At 42.0% G+C, this 21863-nt stretch overlaps 3 protein-coding genes across 3 annotated transcripts; 1 reads left to right on the top strand and 2 right to left on the bottom strand.

Moving 5' to 3' along the window:
- Positions 1-3739: 3739 nt before the first annotated feature.
- LOC135630785 (uncharacterized) lies at positions 3740-5566 on the bottom strand. Its single transcript, XM_065137964.1, has one exon. It carries the CDS (start codon positions 5203-5205, stop codon positions 4117-4119), a length of 1089 nt encoding a protein of 362 aa, XP_064994036.1. The 5' UTR covers positions 5206-5566; the 3' UTR covers positions 3740-4116.
- Positions 5567-8274: 2708 nt separating this feature from the next.
- Positions 8275-10784, bottom strand: LOC103976711 (probable trehalose-phosphate phosphatase 6). Its single transcript, XM_009392015.3, has 11 exons — positions 10398-10784; positions 10178-10318; positions 10014-10085; positions 9824-9922; positions 9646-9699; positions 9449-9550; positions 9278-9355; positions 9125-9194; positions 8965-9035; positions 8789-8881; positions 8275-8703 (listed from the first exon to the last, which is right to left on the bottom strand). The coding sequence occupies exons 1-11, from the start codon at positions 10686-10688 to the stop codon at positions 8644-8646; spliced, it is 1131 nt and encodes a 376-aa protein (XP_009390290.2). The 5' UTR covers positions 10689-10784; the 3' UTR covers positions 8275-8643.
- Positions 10785-18163: 7379 nt separating this feature from the next.
- Positions 18164-21782, top strand: LOC103976712 (acyl-coenzyme A oxidase 2, peroxisomal). The gene is made up of 7 exons (XM_009392016.3): positions 18164-18667; positions 19472-19587; positions 19697-20580; positions 20653-20832; positions 20924-21090; positions 21271-21394; positions 21482-21782. Exons 1-7 carry the CDS (start codon positions 18180-18182, stop codon positions 21635-21637), a joined length of 2115 nt encoding a protein of 704 aa, XP_009390291.2. The 5' UTR covers positions 18164-18179; the 3' UTR covers positions 21638-21782.
- The last annotated feature ends 81 nt before the right edge of the window (positions 21783-21863 follow it).

The following is a 21863-nucleotide window of genomic DNA, read 5'->3' as shown; positions in this document are numbered from 1 at the left end:
ACTAGCACAATGTTGCTCTTACCATCAAAAGGTGTGTCACCACCTAGATAGTCTTATGAAGGAGCCTTTTCCATTGGTGAAGATACCGCTATGGCTCGCCACTCATCTCTGTTAGCCTTGCCATACCGAGTTTACTTGCTGCTGAACCTGGTGCAGCATCATGTCTGAAGATGCTACTGCCTGTCAGTTCTGCCAGTTTCTGAAATATGAAATTTCTTAGTTGTTTTTACCATTGGTTTTTCACCAAACAAGATATTACTGAGACCCACCACAGATTATCAAATTAAGCAACCAAAGTGTGAGATATATCATCATGCTAAGAGCCATCCTAAATGCATGCAGTGAATTAAATTTGATATAGAAAAATAGAGTTCAATATGTAGATAGAATGTCCAACAACCATGATTGTATGTGTGTGTGTGTATATATATACATATAAATATATATATATATATATATATATATATATATATATTGGGGAATTAATAAGCCAGGACAATTCATAATCATTTAAACAACAGTTGCCACGAAATGGAACTGATGTAGAAACAAGAAATCAGTAAGCATATAGGCCTACAATCCAAGAGTTGAAAACAGTAAAATTTATATGTGAAAGACAATGAAGAACAAGTGAATGATCATCAATGCTGCCTGGTTCTTTTGCTCATACCTAACCATTTCGAATGCATTATATTGACGTTCAGAACATGTACTCCATGCAAGCCTCATGAGTCAACAAACAGAGAATCATTGAAGTAATGTATATTTTCTGAAAATTGTTAAAAGATAAATCAAGAGATGCCCAAATTTATTGAATTTTTACCCAAGCAGATATTAAAGTCAGCCTCTGGGTGACACCAAGGTGACTTACGGGTGTTTGTAGGTTTCACGAAGAGGTTTCATCATTTATCTCCAAAGTCCTTGCTTTCTCCTACTTTTTGATGGCCTCAACAGAACTTCAGGAGGAGAAAAAATGTCACACCCACTTAGTTCCTTGCATTTTGCATTGCATAATTGCTTGTTCAATCTATTCTAGAACTCACTTTGCAGAGACCCGATTGGCTCTCGCGGCATTGCTACCTCAGCAAGTGAGGCTGGATTTTCAAAAGAAACAGTTTCATCAGCACCGAACGAGATATGGCAAATTACATTTATTGTCTTCTGTCTCAAGGATCAAAAGTATAATAGTCTGACAATAAACTTTACACCCTTTTACCATTCAATTAGTAGCCTGACTGTACTAAGCAAAGAAAACACACTAGAAACAATAGCAATTTTGTTCCAATCTATTCTTAAATTAAGCTCAATAGCTAGAGAATTCACTAGAATATATATATACAAGTAGACTGTAGCAGATGTCAATCATCAACAATTTTTTGCTGTTACAGTAAATGTACATCAAACATTGTCATGCTAGAATACAACCACAACAACAAGACATAACGTCCCAATTAACTTTGTCATGAAAGTACAACCAAACTATAATTAAGTTTGAGGTCAAAAATAAGGGTTCAGAAATTTGCCTCGGTTATCAAAATTACAACTTTACTTTTTTATTTTTTGTGAAATGTTGTGCGAATCATCAGTTCATGATTCGGTTCTCAGCTTTCCTCCAACTCTTAAGCGGAATTAGATGTTCAGTTGGATAAGAGATCACGAAGAAAGCCCAAATGTCTAACGCAAGACATCGTTAAAGATAATCACAAAATTGAGAGAAGGAAGAGGAAAGAAGGGCTAACAGGAGAGGTCAAGGCATCATATGGCGCCACTGCGGCCTCGTTGGGTGCCGTCGGCGAACCAGACGAAGAAGCGATCCCCCTCTCGTCGTACCCGAGGAACGGCAATAGCTTCTCATGGCTCTTCATCGAGATCGGCCACGTCACCCGATCCATTTATCTCTCGCACGCGCTCTGTCCTCGACGAATCGGGTTCATGGAGGCTCGGACCGAAACCCTAAGAGATCACCCCCCACTCTCCGGCGGAGGCTCCACGGCCGATTCAGATATGCAACGGTCCTCCGCGGAGAGGGATGTATCATCGCCGTTGGATCGGGATCCATGGGCGGAGATTAGCTTTGTAAATCCCACGTTGGACTATCCGGGGGATCCGGTCCAAGGGATCCGCTACGGGAAACGCGTCGATCAAGCATGTGCACGATTCTCAAAGCAGACAACCGGTTCCCGATAACGCTGTCGAAGCTGCGCGTTCCACAGCTGCCTGCCTGCTTCGGTCAACATATCCGATGAAGGATTTTTATCCTTGGAATTTTGTTTCTAGCAGTCTTCTTTTTCTTCCCTCTTATTTGAGAAGGGAATATAATTTCTCTCACCTACTACTTAAGCCATGATGGTGCAAACATGGGTGAGAGGACATCATATCTGGAGATGCTCTGGGAGCAGGTCATCATGAGGAGGAGGGACAACCAGGGCCCTTGTGAAACCCCTCTAGGGTTTATTAGCTTTCCCCTTGTCTTTAGCTGGTGTTTTCGTGCCTTAGTAGAAGAGTAGCACTAAGTCTTGGATAGGTGTCATCATTCATCCAAAGATATACGTACCTCCTCTTCGCATCTTCGTGGCATTGGTTTGCATTATCCAACCCAGTGATTTGGAGAACAAGTCCTTCGTCGTTAGTTGTTCGATCGACACCCCAAAATGATAAACAGCAAGCTCGGTGTTTTGCCAACAGCACGAGCAAAGGGAGTTTCTGAATTCTCTGTTCCATCGATTGATTGATGCCCTGCAAGTGAGAGCATGTGAATGGCTCCATGAGTGCTGGTTATACTACTGCAAAGCCTACTGAGATGGGAAAGCAGCAGCATCTCCCTCAGATGCTGAAGATTGCATGTCCTTTCTCCTCAGAGGGAGGGAAGAAAAGGGTAGGCTGCAAAAACCCAACCCCATCCCTCTCGTTTAATCCCCCCACAAGTACTCTGCTTTCATCTGCACCTCAAATGGAAGGGAGGGGAGGACGCCATCATTGCTGGAGAACGCATTATTCTTGTGGCATGGGCCACCATGATTCCAAAAGCTTGAGTCACATGTCTCCCCTCTCAAAAGCCCCTCTTCCCTTTCCTCATCAAAATCCATGGCCAGGCTTTTCAACAATCAACAGGTTGTTTATGAGCAACCAGAGATGTTTCGCACTTTTTCCTCCCTGCCCAATGCATATGTGGTAGCATCATTGAAATCCAAGACCTCTCAACCACTGCATCAAACCCGATGCAACTCTACTGATGCCAGCATCAAATTTCACGAAACCAACTGCATTGATTCTATGGTGGATTTCATATCGGTGTACTCCCTATGCCAGGATTGCCACCGTAAGAGGAAGGGGGAGGGACTAAACGTAGTGACTGCATGGTGATGCACAACTTCTCCTCTATATATCTGTACATATAACGTGAGCTGAATGCAGAAAACATAAAATAGTTGATAGTCTCGAGATTAATACCGTTTGTCGTATTTATTTTTCATGTGATCTTGTAAACGACAGTATCTTATAGAGTTATCGACTTGGATCCGATCTAATAGTAGTCGGATTCTGAAAATCCAACAACTATTACTCGTATAATCTCAGCTTGCATATGTATGGTAAATTGTTGTTTGCTCGGATATCATATAGGAAGGATACAGGAAGAGACTAAACTGAAGCATAACAAGTGTGTATATATGTATAAATCAGAAGAATCTCGAACGTGAAGAGAGAAGAAATCATCACTGCCAATATGAAAAATCAACCCTCAGGAAATTGCTTATTTATTTGACTTCAAGATCTGCTTCTGGAGTCGATGGAAAGAGGGCCAGGAAACCCAGAAGAACTTGAGGATAAGCTTAGCTTGATAAAGACTCGAGGAAACCAAACAAGGCTGTCAAAACCAGTCCTTTTAGATGCACAGTGATCAAAGCAAGGATGCAAGCGAATCCATGTACACATGAACAAGAGAGAGTCGTCATATCTATGGTTACCGCTGGTGACGACTGTCAACCGATGAGCAGCAGCAAAGATCAACTTCCTCCTCCGCCCACACGCACACCACTTGCTGCCCCTACTTCCAATCCGAAGAAAGGATTCGTGGATCCACCACTGTATTCTCTGCTCGACGTTACATGGCTTCAGCTAGTCCTGATTTCTGTAGTTCCTGATGACTGCCTTTAGTCCGGCTTGTTCTGCATTCTCTTGTGCTGACTCACCGACCCAGCCGGATAGGGCATCAACTCTGTCGGTTGACCTCGTGCCTTCCGTCGCGATGAGGTACCCGAGGCCACCCATGGTGTAGTCTGGAGTCCCGTGCGGCGCAGCTCCGAAGGCGGGCAAGGCGTGTGAATTGATCTTGGGAGCAGCTTGGGATTGGAGGAGGGGTTGGGAGACGAGATTTGCGCTTTGCATGTCGAGCACAGGTTTTGAAGGTCGAGCATCAACGATCGATAATTGGCACTTCCCGGCGGAACTTGAAGTCGAGCTACTCGAAGAACTTGTTGCGGTGGTGGTTATAGGTAGGTTTATATTGGAAAGAGTACCTCTAGCGAAAGAAGCAATAGCTTCGAGTGCGGAGGAGGAGGAAGCCATGGGAGGGAAGGCCGCAGTCTGCGTCTTCTGGGGAAAGGGCCTGAGGAGGTAAGGCGGGACGGCGGCAGCGGCCATGCTGAAAAGGTCGAGGCGGGGGCGGGGGAATGGAGAGGAAGTGAAGGGCGGCGTCGGAAAGCCGGTGAACTGTTGCACCATGTCGCGGAAATTGGAAGTGTCGGTGGCGAGGACGGTGGTCGGAGCTCGCCTCGACGCCCTCGACCGCTTCTTGGAGCCTCTCGGGGTGACAGCGGGGCGATCAGCTTGCACCTGCGGTTGCACCGACGAGGGTCTCGTCGACGCTGATGCTGAGGGCCGAGCGACCATCATGGGGTCGGGGGTTGTGGAAGTGGGGTACGATAATAGAGAAGATGATGGGATTCCCTTGGGCCATGTGGAGTCGAGGTTGAGGGAGTTGGACTCCGGGGTCGGGAAGGGGAAGGAGGCGAGGTAAGCGGACAAAGGATCAAAGAGGGAGGAGGAAGAGGAAGAAGGGTGGTGGCGTTGGTGAGCAGTAGCAGCTGTTGTTGGCGCTGGTGGTGGCAGGTTCAAGAAGGAGGAGATGGACTCACCGCGAGATTCGTACTCTTCGTTGTCGCCGCTGCTCGAGGACTGGATGCTCCCGCTGTGACTTGAATCCATGGCAGATAAGGAAGAAGAGAGAGAGAGAGAGAGAAGGGTAGAGTGGAATAGAATGGTTAGGGTGCTAAAGAAGAGGTTCAAGAGTATCTAGGAGTGGGAGAGACCTCTTCTCTCCATCACTTTTTCTCTTGTTCTTTGTTCCACTTTTATCTTTCCATGGATCTCTCTGATGGTCGGTAGGGAAAAGCTTAATGATTTTGTCTTGGGTGTGCAAGAGAGGGCTGGAAAGAGTGGCAAGGGAAGAAAAGTAGAGGAAGAGACCATACGTCTAAAAGAGAGAGGGCAACTTGAGCTCACAGTTCCACTAAAAAGATCCTCATTAGATTTCAGAGGTGGTGGACCAACCAGGTTTTCGGATTCTAGCCAGTCTCAGAGAGAGAGAGAGAGAGAGAGAGAGAGAGAGAGAGAGAGAAGCAAATGGAGAGTTGAAGAGGTCAAAGCCATGGATAGAGAGAGAAGAAAGCTTCGAGCCAAAGAAGAGGAAGAGGGTTACGTGTTACCCGAATAACCTCAAAAAGAAAGTAGATAACTCTAATTAAAATGACTTATCTCTGCTGGTCTAATCACCTTTGAATATAACACATTGACAATAGCTCCTAAGAACTTCCACCTCTCATTTGAGTTATCTTTTCTATATAAAATATTTCTTTTATAATCAGATATTGTCTATAATTATAGAAGCAATCAGAGGGCCATATACATAATAATAATAATAATAGTAAAAATCATGTATTATTATTTCATAATAATGCATGAAATATATTTTTTTAACATTGTTGAACTCTGCATGAAGCAATATATATATTAACTTAATTGGAAAACTTGCTAATTAATCACTTAGATTAATGTCATTTCTTGTGGAGAAAGGAAAAGAAAGAAAGTGGCCAGATAGATTATCCATCATAAGAGTTGGGACCTTCAGCAGTTTATGCCTATACCATTAAGAACACAGATATGGACTTAATTAAGCTCTTAAATCTTTTGTTTTCAGCTTTGCTTGTTGTGCTATGAAAACAAACATTGTCATACATTTGGTAGATGTGTAAGGTGGGTTCGTTTGGTGGAAGCATCGGCAGCATTTAGCTGCAACCTCCAGCTTGACCTGCCCATACATCCGTCATCGACCTCCCAACCAGTCTTTTGAGCTCCTCATCTCTCTTTAGACCTTCTCACTGTGCTCGGCTTGAATCATGCACAAAGCTTGGGAACTTCACATTAGTTGAACCATGCACCAGTTTGGTGCAACCATCAAGCAACACACCATTTAATTAATACTCATATATATATATATATATATATATATATATATATATATATATATATATATATATATATATATATAGAGAGAGAGAGAGAGAGAGAGAGAGAGACAGAGAGAGACAGAGAGAGACAGAGAGAGGAAAAAATATGCCCTTGTTGTTGATCTCGATTGGCTGAATGTTTAAGATATTGTTGTGTTTAGTTGAATTAATCGATCCAATTCTAACAAGGAATGTAAGTGCAGGAGTCATGTTATGGGGGGGTTTGGCCCAACAAGCTGGACGATGGTTGCCCTGGGCCATGTCAAATCTCTTATGACTATGCCTTTTGTAAAGCGTGCTGACATCCAGTCCGCAATCATCTTCGTCCATATTCTGATTCATGGATGCAGCAACAGGTACGAGTGCATGAGCTACTTTGCATTTGCGAAGACGAAGCAATGATTGGCTCATGGAATATGAACGGTTTGGGAGAGGTATCTCCTCACGAGGTTCTTCCAAACATGCGCGAATCTTGTCCAGGATCAAAAGAGTGTTCCCATGGTGGCGTTGCCGAACGACCATGCTCGGCTAAAACGACCTTCGTTTTTGACCTCCATCTTCCTTCCATGAAAGTAAGGGATGAGGATGAAACATTTCGGATGACGATGCCTCAGCTGCATGTGTGCTTTGCCTGCTTTCTCATGGCAAGGGGTGGGGGGGGGGGGAGAGGGGAGGTTGCTGCTCCAGCCCACATGCAGCCTCCTCCTTCCGGCAACCTAACCCTAAAGCTTGGTATCACGATTCCTGGCTCCACTCTCCGAATTCATCATCCTGCCTTTAGGCAGTCACATCCGCGTCCATGGAGGACCACCGCGCTTGCATGTGTTCCGACGTGCCTGCTATGGACGACTGTCTCCTACAATGATCCATCATTCCCTTCCTTTTAGATTTTGGTTTTCAGTACCACACACGTCTCGAGGACGTTGAGATTTCATGATCGATTCATTTGTTTGGTGAGTTGTTGATGCGGGAGATCGCCTCCAATTATTTGGACACCCGATGGGATGTAGTGGCCACCAGCTTTCCACGCATGAAATGGTCGGCAAAGAGTCTCAGAGGGCATGTCAGTATCCCACTTAAGTCCCCCGATGTTGCTCGATGGGAAGGCCTTAAGTGCCTTCCAACTCCTTCCTCAACCAAAGAGGAGCACTTTCCACATGGTTTGGTGTTGGCTGTGCACTGCGCTGCTGCCCTTTCATGGCCTAACTAAAAGTAGCCCAATTCCCCTGCATTGAGATCAAAGGTGGTGCCACCGGTGGGGTTGTCTCTGAGTTCTGGACTTCCTTTTTTCCCTCGAAAAGTAGCAGAAGTTGCAGACCCTCTTTTTAAGGTTGGCGCCCATCGGATTAGTCCATGATGCCCTTTCACAAGCATAGCTCCTCCATTACCGGTACCAAGTATCAGTGTAAACACAGTGGTTGGTCCAGATTAATGCCATTACCTGCCCCCCATTTTGGCAGCAACAAAAATCCCAAGGTGAAGGTCATACAAGATGTTTGTGGGTTGATGAAGCACAGATGTGAAGAAGCATGGAGTGCAGCACTCTTCTCTTAGCTTGGGACTTGGATTCCAAAGCAAAGAGATGAAGAAGCTTATGTGGTGAAGAGGACTGAGAACAGAATGCATGAAGGCTGTTGCATTGTGGGATACATTCATGGTGCAACCTACATCTTTTACCTTGAATCATCTTCACCTATAAGAGTGTAGGTATCATTGATTAATAAGGTCATCTTTATGTGGGTGACAGTGATTTATATAGCACTAGTCATTAGAATTAACAGGAAAAAGTTCCTCATGAGAACTAGTCTATCATGTACAGCGGAACTCGAAATGATTCCCTCGGAAAGCTTTGACTAGTTATAGCATTCATTAGTTGGCGTCCGAGAGTCTGGGAAGAACGATTCCTTGTTGTCACACAACACTTTACATTGCAATCTTCTTGTACATTAACAATAGTCACAATCCATGGCAAGAAGACCAGTTCTAAATGGTCTCTCTCTCTCTCTCTCTCTCTGCCTTTCCCGCACAGAGGAGAAAAGGATTCAGAAAAGCTAGGAAAAATAAACAGAAGAGACTTCCTTGTGTTCATGACTAAAGCATCCTCATAGCTTCGATCTTAGCTCGTGGCATCCTTGTATTAGTTCTTGGAGGAAGGGAGGCGTTTCCACTCCACCAGGCGGCTCAAGAATTCCTTAACCTGCGAACACCATTCGAGGAAATGGTATTATCAACCGTAGCATTCGTGTGGGAAAGCTTGGTCTAACCATGAAGCTGATGCTCACCTCTGCCGGCTCTCGGAGCGAGTAGGATGCGTGTGTTTTCTTTGCGAACTTGGACACGAGAATGCCCGCACCCTGTCCTCTGTCACGCAAAACCTGAATCATGGATCATCTTATGAGTACCCGGTGATTCGATCGACACGCGGTCTGACAAAGATAACAAGCAAATAACATAACACCTTGAAAGCATCTTCATCAGTGCAATCGTCTCCTATGTACACCGGAAACACATCGGTTCTGTCGCCGAATCCTGCAGATCAAAGAATAGCTCATTGAGCACGAGGTGTTCTGCCGGAGTCAAGCGTGCGAGATACGATGAGATCTCTGTCTTGAGCTTACCAAGAGACTCCAACAAGAACTCGAGGGCCTTCCCTTTGTCCCACTTAATACTCGGGCGAATCTCCAACACCTGAGCGACAGAGCAATCGATTCATATCCATGCAAACATGTAGATGAGAGGAATCCGGTTAAACAATTCGAGATATGCTGTACCTTTCTTCCAAAGGTGTGCCGGAGTTTAGGGTAGTCTTCGAGCACCGATCGAACCATCTCCCCTAATGAGCTCCATATCTGGCATTAATTCGGAGAGGCAGTGACGCTATGTAATGAACAATGAAACGAATATGGTCCAAATGGTGGTGACAGATTTATACGTATATCTACCTTTTCATCGACACATCGGAAGTGAACCGATAAAGAGAATGTGTTGTTCTCGACTCTGGATCCTGGGATGAGCTCTGTTTTCTGCAACAATGTTTTATATACCTAAAGAGAAAGAGAATAAACTGATCAGTACAGCTGGTACAGGGAATATGTTCGTAAGAACAAAAGGAGGATGATCGATCATGAGCAGAACTCACCTCATCTATCATGGGCAGGAACTCGCTGGCTGGTTGAAATAAAACACCTTTCCCCTGCATAGAGTAAAAGAATAGATCGGTAAACACTTGACTGTAGTAGCTGCTAGATAGTCTCTTCTTGGGATGAGAGAGAAACACACACGCAGAAAGAGAGAGAGAGAGAGAGAGAGAGAGTCACCTTAGCTTTTGTGTGTTTGGTTGTCTTACTCGGCCCTTTTATGTCCATGCCGTGGCTTCCAGCGTAGTACAACTCCCTCAATCGTACAAAGCTAAACACCTACACATCAAGCAACGCAGTCCCATGGAGTTAAAAAGGGGGTAAAGACACACTGGCTTCATCCAGCGAGAGATGAAAAACAGGAATGCACCTTATCTCTGCATCTTCCGCTTACGATCGCAGTTGGAAAGTGCCTCGCTACATCTCTCACCGCCTCTCTCATCTGGATGCGATATAGTATAGATTGTGAGTTTAGGTAATTGCAGAGAAGAAACAGAGGAATAGCACAACAGTTCATGATGAGAGTGAGCATACTGCGTCGGACATGAAGGCACGATCAGGGTCGTCTACGATGGGAGACAGAGTCCCGTCGTAGTCGAGGAACATCACGATCTGGATCCCCTTGGATGCGGCGAAGATGTCGTCGAAGTTGCTCAAAGCCGAAGGATGCTGTTTCTGCGCACAATTTCACCGAATCAGCGTCTCGTTCGCGAAGAAGACGGTCTTGTTGGATCAGTGAGGCCAGAAAACTTACCACCCATTTGTGGTACTTGTCGTCGTGGGAGGCTTCCAGGGAAGCGGAGAGCACGGCGGCCGCCTTGGCGTGAGTAGGGGAGGAGGCCCGCATGGAGTCAACCCACGCGTTGATCCTCGCACCGCCGCCGACGTCGTGCTGGGTCACGAACCTCTTGTAGCTGGTGCAGCTGACGCCGAGACCGGGGGAGAGAGGCGGCAGCAAGGCGGAGCGATGGGTGGGGTCGGCCGCGATCGCCATCATCGACTTGACGGCAAGCTGTTCCGGGACTATCACATTCTGCTTCCCCATCTCCTTGATAGAAATCACGCACAGACTCTTCTGTTCTCTTGTTACCCCCTCTGTTTCTACGTTCCAGAGAGCACCACAGAACGAGGAGAAGGAGGAGGAAGAGTTGGGTCGAGGAAGAGTCCCATTGGCGGGCATTTATATAGCGTGCAAGGGGTCGGGAGTTGCATGGGACGCGACAACGCACCGTGAGACGGCCCCAACTCAGCAGCCACAAGAAAGAAACCTCGCGGGACCCAGTGCGACGAAGAGCCACGTAGATCGGGGCCCCACCTCTTCGCTTGGCGGCCCTGGTAGAGAGCGCACGCTCCGGCTGCCTCCGAGATCTCCAGCACCAGCTGATCGGTCCGCGTAAGACGGGCCCGCGATGTCAGCCTGTGATTAGACGACACGTCGGTTACACGTCCAATTCCCTGCTGCGGCACACACGGCTGATCTGAAACCACTCCCGTGACTTTCCACCAAACATTTTATGAAATATATATGGGGTTTTATTATTATTATTTTTTTGGGCGGGAAGAAAAAGGGATGATTCCCAAACTGAGCCAACGCCCGTGGCTTTTGCTTCCACTGTGGGCTGCTCACGAAACCAGCTTCCCCTCACAGGCCTACTCGCAGCAATTACATGTGTTCAGCTTCTTTCTCCCATCTCGATTTGCCAATCTACAGAACTAAATGTGGTTTGAAATGAAGGTGATTGCCAAGGTAATTACAGTGGTCGGAGATTCAACTTGGATGGCGAAAGAAAGAAGAATATATGCACATGCGATGTGCCCATTGGATTTGGAAGGGAAATAGACCATGTGGAGGTGCATAAATAAATGGAGGGGAGGAGTAGGTGAAGAGCCTGGAAGAACTTCTAGATGGGTTCTCGATGGCTTCATTAACAAGGTGTAATTTCCCTGTGTGAAGTCTCGGACTCGGTCACGGTCAAAGTCGAGCTGGGAAAGTTCCTAGAAATGTTCGTGGCTTGCAAATCCTTGCCGAGTGAGTCTTCGAAACCAACTTCTTCTTCCGACAAAACCAAAACGAAGAGTCTTCGATGCTTAAGACGAGAGATGCTTGAACGTGTATATACGGATGCATTGTAGAACCGAGAGTGCACAGAATAATCTCATGTTCTTCCACTCGAAACTCGAGTGTTTGGGCATCGCTCGCAGACTTCCTTGTCATGAAAAAGCTTTGCTCGATCTCTGAAAAGAACATTTTCCATAGTATAAAGAAGGCGAATACTTTGTCTGAGTTTCTGATGATATACGACTCCATCGACGGTGATGACATGGGTACATATATACGTATATTTTACTTCCAAGGGAGAACAAAGGGAGAACTTTACGTTGGCATTGCGTGCATGCAAGATCTGAGAAGCGAGAAAGCTGTCCGTAGGACGTACAAATGCCTGCGACCATCACCTTTTCCATGCTTTTCCCGATCGACCCTCTCGTTCTTTTTTCTCTCAGGAGACGGAGAACTCGGTCTCTCCCTACCCCAAAGTCCTTCTGGTCGGTGCAGACACTGCACCCTTCGTTAATAAAATCACTCGGAAACAAAACTTGCCCATGCTCTCGACACTTGTCTCATCTCTCTCTATCTATGTCTCTGTCTCTGTCTCTGTCTCTCTCTCTCTCTATATATATATATATACATATAAATGTATATATTCTCTTTGTATTAATAAGGTGGTCCCTTGGAGACACAAGAGCAATGTCCACATGCCTTGGTGTAAAGGGTCATGTCAAGTCAGACATGTACTCATGAAAGCCATACCCATTTATTATTTTTCTCGTATTCGTCTTCCTAAGGATCGACAGCTTTTCTAACTATATTGGTTTTTTCCCTTTGTCATCTTGGGCTGTGTTAGTGTGCTGACTGCATGCCTGCATTTCCATCACTCACATGTCCAATGCTACTCTACGAAGCACGCCAACATTAAGGTTTGTGGCCTATGTATCCATCGACCACACATTTTCTACTCTTCCTTCCTTCACATGAGTCCAACGTTGGTTGATGTAGTAATAATATATTCCAAAGAAGAGAAGGAAGAAGAACGTGAACTAGTAATTTATATGCTTTTAGATCACTCGACTCTATATTTGCTCTGCGGTAAGAGAATGCTACCGGGTAATGTCCCCCTGCACCAAAGCATCACTTTCCACCGCCCCCGTGGTGTAAGTTTCGAGTCAAAGTCAATGCCATCCTTTAGGAGAAATAAAGGGGCGACCGAACCACCAACTTTTAAGCGACACCCAAACGACATCCCCGGGAATGGCACCACGTAGATCCGCTGTGGGGCCCGGGCTCGTGATCCGAGGAGGGCACGGTCGGTGATCGCTTTTCTTTTCTTTTCCTTTTTACCGCCAATCCCCCGCATCCTCTTCTTTTCCTGTGGGTCCCGCCGTCACGTAAGATTTTGCGGTGTCGTATGTGCTGTTTCTTCCCCGTCTCCTCCAAATAGAATGCATCGCCTGTGTCACTTACCTGGCTTCTAACTGGAAGCTGTCGATGCTGCGAATGGTTGGTCCCATGCGGACCCCACGATCTTCGAATTAGGAGGCAGGTCTAACACGTAAACCAAGCTAACACAGTATGTTGCCTTCTATCTCTCCCCGTCTCCAGAGCAGGAAGAACAGACCGCTGCTAATGCCACTGACTTCTTCGTGGACTCACTCTACCGCAATGAAAGCATATAACTGTTGGCACACATTAATTAACCCGATGGAAAAAAGAAACACTAAGCAACGACTAGAGAAATCTTCACTGTACGATCCACCTCAAGAAGCCAGATCCCGTGGTCCGGTGTTCTTCGTAGACCACTGTCGAGCAAGAAACTTTGGTGAGGGTAGCAAAAAACAGTGCCATGGCTGCGAAGAAGAAGAAGAAGAAGAAGAAGAAGAAGAAGAAGAAGGTGGTAAGTAAAAGCGGCAGTCCTCCTGTAGCTTTCGGGCACGTACAATTCGACTGTTGACTTTGACGTCTTGTCGACCGTCACCTCACTTTGACTTCCAAGTCTCTGGTGGAACACTGTTCACATACGTCCCAATAAGTTCTCTGTTCCCGCAGAACGGAGACATGAAGAGTGGGTCTCAAAGCCTATGCTGAAGTCTTCCATTGACCATGGGTCAACGCAAGGAGCAGAGTGTGGTGTTTGACTGACGAGAGAAAGACCCATGGAAGCAGGCCTAAGTCCGGCCTTTCTCAACCATCAAGGATTAAGCCCGAGAATAACTACGCGATCAAAGTTACAGACGCGTTTCATGGTTCAGTTGCAAGTCGATGGCCTTCTCTCTAGCTCTCCTACGAATGAATCACCACTGCCAAGCGGCTTTTATTCTCTCTCTTCAGTTGGATCACTGGTTAGCAAGTACAACAACACTAATAAAGCTATTACTTCTGATGGATTAATGATCTTTCTTTCTGATCCAAACACTGAATACATCACAAGCCAAATTAAGTCAACTCATAAACAACACCATGCCTCTTGCCATGGATCCTTGTTTCACTAGAATAATGGGGGCATAATTATCATGGATCGTGTAAGCAAAGAAGGGATCCATCCAAGTCTCTTTTTCTTGGTCCGATCTCCATGAGAAATGTGATGCCAGTTTGCTGCCATCAGCCTGCCACACAATGCTAGATCATAAACCAGACGAGGCATTAAAGTAAACCTCAGAATCTGCTTTCATAAAAGAAATTGTTCTACTTGAGAGTTGAAGCCTCCGAATGGAAAGGCATACAGCCATCTGAACCTTTCTATGCATACTACTATTTGGAAAGAATCAGTGATCTTCATCACATCTGTGAAAACAGTGATTCAGTTTAGTAAACTTTTTTTTTTTTTGGTTGTATATATATTATTATTATTTTTAATTACCAAACACTGGAATTTATAAAGTATAATTGATCTAACAGTAGTTTTATATAATTCTTTAAACTAAGAGATAACCGATAATCACATAAAACTCTCTAAATTTATTAGATTCTCATGTCTACTCCTAATATTACTAAACCTATATCTCATATATCAAGCCTTAGTTGTCGTTGATTTTAAATCCTACTTTCCAAAATTTATATCTATGACTAATATTTAAAATTAATTTTATTAAAACTCTCATAAATTAAATAATATCATCGGCAGATAAATACACCATGAATATTTATTATGAATATTAGTTGCATTCATTTATAATTAATATAAAAATTAATTACTTAATGTAAATCCTTAATATAGTATTATGCTAATAGAAAATTCACTTGATATACTCATTCTAACTTTTATGTCAGTATTGATATAACTAATAAAAATATTTTTTTGAATCAATAAAACCATATGAAATTATTTCTCCTTCTCTATATATTTTATTCATTAACTATCTTAATAAATAAATAGCTTTGATCGTCAATTGTATAATCATAAAACCAAATTTATTTTTGAAAATAATACTTCACATCTTATTTGACTTTCTATCATTCTTACCCAAAGTCTTATAATATTACCTATAATTTTAATTTCTTTTATGATTAGAACAGTGTTAGATTTCACTTTTATTCTTATAAATTAATCTATTAATACTTTTTTACATCTTAATATTTTATTAAATAAATTAATCAACTAAACTCTTTCTGCCATTAGGTCTCACACTCAGTATCTACTAACCTCACTTGTTCTATCTTCCTAATAAATTTATTATTATTAAGCCTACAACTAGCATTTATATTTAAGGTTTAATTTTTTTAATATTTATTAAATTAATTTATTTTAAAATTTTATTAATCTTTTTTAATTTTATATTCATCCTTAATCAATTGATCCAAGATATTCAAATTTTTTTACTTATAAAATTTCTTCCATGTCTAACTTTATTCGATTGTCATGTCTACGCTTAATATTAATAAAACTATATCTCATATATTAAGCCTTAGTCCTACTTAATTATAAATCTTGCTTTCCAAAATTTATATCTATGACTAATATTTAAAATTAATTTTTATTAAAACTCTCATAAATTAAATAATATAATCGGCAGATAAATACCCTAAGAAGATTTATTATGAAAATTACTTACGTTCATTTATAATTAATACAAAAAAGTAATGACTTAAAATAGATCCTTAAATAGACAATTCACTAAATATGCTCATTCTAGCTTTTATGTTATGTGACTTGTACGTATGCTTTACAATATTGATATAACTAATAGAAATACTTTTTTAATAAAACACACAATAACAAATCTTGAAGAACTGAATCAATAAGACCATATGAAAATATTTCTTCGTCTCTATATTTTGTTTCATTAACTATCTTAACGAATTAATGGCTTCAATCGTTAATCATAAAACTAAATTTATTTTTGAAAATATTATTTTACGTCTTATTTGACTTTCTATCATTCTTACCCATAATTTTAATTTCTTTGTTATTAGAACAGTTTTAGATTTCACTCATATTCTTAAAAATTAATACTATTACTATTTTTTTACATCTTAATATTTTATTAAATAAATTAATCAATTAAACTATTTATGTCATTTGGTCTCGTACTCTTACCTACTTTTATCTTCTTCAACGCTTCCTTAACCTCACTTGTTCTATCTTACTAATAAATTCATGATTATTAAATTTACTACTATTTATTTATATTTAACGTTGAATAATTTTTAGAAACATTTATTAAATTTATTTATTAAAAAAATATATTATCATTAATATTAATTTTATATATTCATCCTCAATAAATCTCATAGTACCTAAAGCTCTATTCTTTCTTTTCGTAACTTTAGCACTTCTACACATATCATTTTCTCTATCTTTAGTAATTAATTTATTATAAAAATTATTATAAATTTTATCCCTTTCCACACCGATAGCTATTTTGCCCTTTTTTCTAATTTATATTTATTTATTTATTTCATCTTTATTCACTTTGGCAATATTTACAGTATAATATTTTATTAATAATTAAATTTTAAACTTCGTCACACCATCGTGAACTCTTTTCTTAAATTTATACCTCTACTCTTAAGAATATTTTTATTATTCCCTTAATCATACTTGCTATCATGGTCCACCAAATGTTAGTATCCTTATTTGAGTACCAAAACTCCCTTTTTTTTTTTCCCATTCTATAATTATTTTTTAAAAAATAATTTATCATTTTTGAAATTTCATCATTTAGTTATAGTAAAATTTTCTATTATATTTTTTTATTTTTTAATAGAAAACATCTAATACCATTAGTCAATGCTAATTGGTCAAGTTTTCGATAGGTTTATTATACATAACATTATTTATCTATTCAATGAGAAAAAAATTTAATATTATGACTAGTCTTTTAGGTAATCAAATATTTAATTTTCCTTTTAAAGCATGAGTTAACATCATATAGAATGATAAAATATAAGATCATACTCTCATGTATATTCTTTTATTCACTCCTTTTATCTACATTGTATATTTCTATATATAACAGTTAAAATCTTCTTCAATTATAAAAATTTTATTTACAAGTATTCATACCATCATCTTTTTAGGTTTTTCTCCTACCAATTTAATCTATTATAAGTCAATAATATTTAATTTTCTTTTAATCATCATATCCATCGATTCTAACCTCTTTCGTATAATCCCTTGTTCACATATAAATTTTATTACACGCGTTGATAATTAGAAAACTCTTATATATTTTATATTACATTTAGATGCCATATCGAAAGTCTTCTTGATTTATAATTTATATTTTGTATCATTTATGGAGAACAATATAATCTTATGTTAAAATTAATTATAATTTATATTCATAAAATCTAACATAATTTTTTACTCGCTGCTAATGGCTTAATCAATATGGGGACAATGTTGGCTACAAATCTTCAATCTATTACATTAATTAATTTCATACAATCACTGGTTAGTGATGGTTAAGACAATCACAAAAGATGTTGTTTTTGCACAGGAGTAATTAATAAATGCAAGATTCAGTGCCAAGATTTTAGCATCAATGGATTTTCTTTGCATTTTAATAGGAAAGGGCAAAAAAGGGAGGATAAAATGCCTTATTTGCTGATGTGGATCGACAACAGCTTTGTCTGTAGCTTTTGAGTAAAAGACAATATAATTATCAATGGATAAGGCTGACGATTTGCACGTCGGAGGTTCATGCGAACACCTCATTCGACGAGTTACGTCAATTCGGCGCAAGAGGATTTAGAAGAGCCGTCGGATTCGGACGCTCCGCTTTGATTGACCGTTGATAGCCACATGCGGTCGCAGGCATAATATCCCACCAAAGTCCCCATCTTTATCCCAAACGCAAAAGCCTCCACATCACAACCACGTCATGAAAGCCAATCTAGTAAGGGATTCCCCGTCGGTCCACCATTAGGCACATTCCACGTGTACGTTGACTGACCTTTACCGAAGCGCCACGCCTCCTCCCGTGTCGTTATAAACGTGCCTCCTCCTGCAGGCCGACCCTCTTTCTTCCCGGAAGAAGGATGGATCAACCGACGACGACGAAGACGAAGGCGAAGGCGATGATGACGGCGGCAACGACGTCCCAAGGAAACGAATCGCCGGCGCTCCGCCGCCTACGCCTTCTCTCCCTCCACCTCTACCAGCCCTCCCTTGTCTCCCCCGGTGGCGGCGAGCTCGCGCTCATGCCCTGCAGCTCTGGAAGGGGGCGGGGGCGGAAGGTGGAGGCGAGCGGCCCGGAGCTGGCGGCTTATTTGAGGGGCCAGCACCATGAGATCCAGATGAGGGTGTTCGACTTTTTCCGGTCGCGGCCGGACCTCCAGACCCCGGTGGAGATCTCCACCGCCGACCACCGCGAGCACTGTATGCGCCAACTCGCCGGCCTTGTCCGCGACGCCGGTATCCGGCCCCTCCGGTACGTCCTTGAGGACCCCTCCGTCTACTTCGCCATCATGGAGGCCGCCGGGGCGATCGACATCTCGCTGGGCATCAAGATGGGGGTCCAGTACAGGTCAATCTCTCGCCAAAAAAATCCTTTTTTTTTTATGCGATCGTGACTTCAAGTATGATCTTTCCTTTGTTACCAGAAACAGGTGAATTAATTTGGTAACCTTCTTTCTCGAATCGCTTTCTAGGTTTTTGGTAACCTTCGCTCTCTCTCTCTCTCTCTCTCTCTCTTATCTGATGTGAATATTGTGGATCAGAGGACATGATTGATCCCAAGTCAAAATTTTGGCGGATGTTACTGATTCCAAATGCCTAGGGTTCCTGTTTCAAGATAAAGATCAGCGCTTCTCTGATAAATTTTATTAAATGGAATTAAAATACAATATGTGCATAGTGAGTCCATAATACCTGCTTTGGATTGAATTGCATATTCTATGAACATACAGTTCTACTTTGTTTGTTTTGCACTGTAAAGTTTTGTTAATATCATAATCAAAACTGGTTCTACCCTATCATCCCTTTGCCCAAAAACTGTTATCAATGTCTTCAAACCCTATCCTATCCTATTTTGTCCGGTAACCTTCTGGATTCTAAGACTTCTTACTCCTTGTACTAGAAAGTACTGTATATATATTTTTTTCTAAAATCGGAAGAACATGGATGAAAGGCATAAAGAAATATTCTTTGGCTAGCTTGAAAGGGATAAATTGCCCATGATACATGGCGGAATCGGAAGTTATTGTTGTCAATCAATAGGCTAAAAACAACTGTTTTGACATTTTATTTAATTGAATCAGTGATCTACTTCTTTTGTGATTAACTGCTGCTGCCTTTTCTTACATTGACTTTAAGCTTCTTCCAAATGCAGCCTCTGGGGAGGATCAGTACTAAATTTAGGAACAAAGAAGCACAAGGATAAGTACTTCGATGGAATCGACAATTTGGATTATCCTGGTTGTTTTGCTATGACAGAACTTCACCACGGTAACCTTCGAGCATTGATTTGGTGAATTCATTTTAGAACTATGTGATTTTACTTCTTGTGAGGTTTTGATAGTGCGGCACGAAGTTACAGTTTATATTTTGTGAACAGGCTCCAATGTTCAAGGCTTGCAGACTACAGCTACCTTCGATCCTGTTACCGATGAGTTTGTGATCGACACACCAAATGATGGGGCGATAAAGTGGTGGATTGGCAATGCTGCAGTTCATGGAAAGTTTGCTACTGTTTTTGCAAGGTTGATTTTGCCTCTCCAAGGTAAGGGGGGAGATTCTGCAGATATGGGTATTCACGCTTTCGTTGTCCCGATCAGAGATCTCAATTCCCACTCAGTTCTTCCTGGGATCGAGATTCATGATTGCGGTCACAAAGTTGGCTTGAATGGGGTAGATAATGGTGCTTTGAGGTTTCGTTCCGTGAGAATTCCTCGAGATAACCTACTCAACCGATTTGGAGATGTCTCACGCGACGGAAAGTACACGAGTAGTCTTCCGACTATCAATAAAAGATTTGCAGCTACTCTAGGGGAGCTTGTTGGAGGTAGAGTTGCCCTTGCATATTCCTCTGTAGGTATTCTCAAGATTGCAGTTACTATCGCCGTGAGATACTCTCTGCTTCGCCAGCAATTTGGACCTCCGAAGGAGCCAGAGGTCTCCATACTGGATTACCAATCTCAGCAGCACAAGCTCATGCCTATGCTGGCATCCGCATATGCCTTCCACTTTGCAACACTTCACTTGGTGGATAAGTATTCCGAAATGAAGAAGGCACATGATGATGCTGTTGTTAGCGATGTCCATTGTCTTTCAGCTGGTCTGAAAGCTTATGTGACATCATATACAGCTAAATCCATTAGCACATGCCGAGAAGCTTGTGGCGGCCATGGTTATGCTGCTGTGAATCGTTTTGGCATCCTGCGGAATGACCATGATATATTTCAAACTTTTGAAGGGGACAACACAGTTCTGCTGCAACAGGTAACAACTCCAACTTGCACAGTATTTGTCTAATGGTGGTGTGTTTTGAGCATTTCTTATCCTTTATTGCAGGTTGCAGCAGACCTCTTAAAGCAATATAGAGAGAAGTTTCAAGGAGGGACCCTTGCAGTAACATGGAACTACTTGAGAGATTCTATGGCTTCATATTTGTCACAGTCGAATCCAGTCACTGCTCGGTGGGAAGGAACAGATCATTTGCGGAATCCTAGCTTCCAACTGGATGCTTTTCGGGTCAGCTGCACTTTCATACTTCCAGTGTGACATGTTTCTTGTGATAGTGTTTCATCTCATTAATTAGCTACTCACAAGCTTCTTCATTCAGTATCGAACCTCTCGACTACTTCAAAGCGTTGCTATGCGGCTTCAGAAGCACAGCCAAACACTCGGGGGATTTGGTGCATGGAACAGATGTTTAAATCATCTTTTGACACTTGCAGAATCGCACATTGAGTCTGTTATCCTTGCGAAGTTCATCGAGGCAGTGCAGAGGTGGGTTCTTTAGTTTATCCTATCCGCATGATTTCCTTGGAAATCGTAGAGAATGTTCTTTAGTTTGAATCATCTTGTTCTAAGTTTGGCACCAAGAGTCGTGATGTTTCAGCCGGCTGTCCCTCATCGATGTTACGATTCATAAAAGTTTGTAACTAACATCTCGTTTTTCCACTCCAGCTGCCCTGATAAGAAAACAAAGGATGTTCTGAAGCTAGTGTGTGATCTGTACGCGTTGGATCGAATCTGGAACGACATTGGGACATATCGGAATGTAGATTATGTGGCTCCCAACAAAGCTAAGGCAAGCTTCGCAAGATTCTGCTTTTGAGCTCGCATTATCCTTTGCGATTTCACATTTAGTTTATACTAATCTCGGTGTTTGATGCAGGCCATTCACAAGCTGACAGAATACCTAAGTTTCCAAGTGAGGGGTGTTGCCAGAGAACTAATTGATGCATTTGATCTCCCAGATATTGCGACTCGGGCACCAATTGGAATGTCATCAGAAGCATACTCACACTACACACAATACATAGGATTCTAGTTCAGAACATGAAAAATACCCAATTCAATATGGTGAACAGTAGTGTTAAGTTAATAAGCTTCATTTTGCCATGGATGTAAAACAATTGATACTTAGCTTAATTGTCAAAAAGAGATGCGAGATAAGATGCATTTGTTACTGTTTACATGTCAACTTGTCAGATGTTGATGTGTTTTCTCCTGCAAATACTGGTCAATTTGTCAGATGTTCATGTGTTTTCTCCTGC

This window comes from Musa acuminata, chromosome BXJ3-2 (genome assembly GCF_036884655.1).
Source record: "Musa acuminata AAA Group cultivar baxijiao chromosome BXJ3-2, Cavendish_Baxijiao_AAA, whole genome shotgun sequence".
Taxonomy (NCBI): domain Eukaryota; kingdom Viridiplantae; phylum Streptophyta; class Magnoliopsida; order Zingiberales; family Musaceae; genus Musa; species Musa acuminata.
The sequence above is the reverse complement of the archived record's forward strand: the minus strand, read 5'-3'. Positions and strand labels throughout refer to the sequence as shown.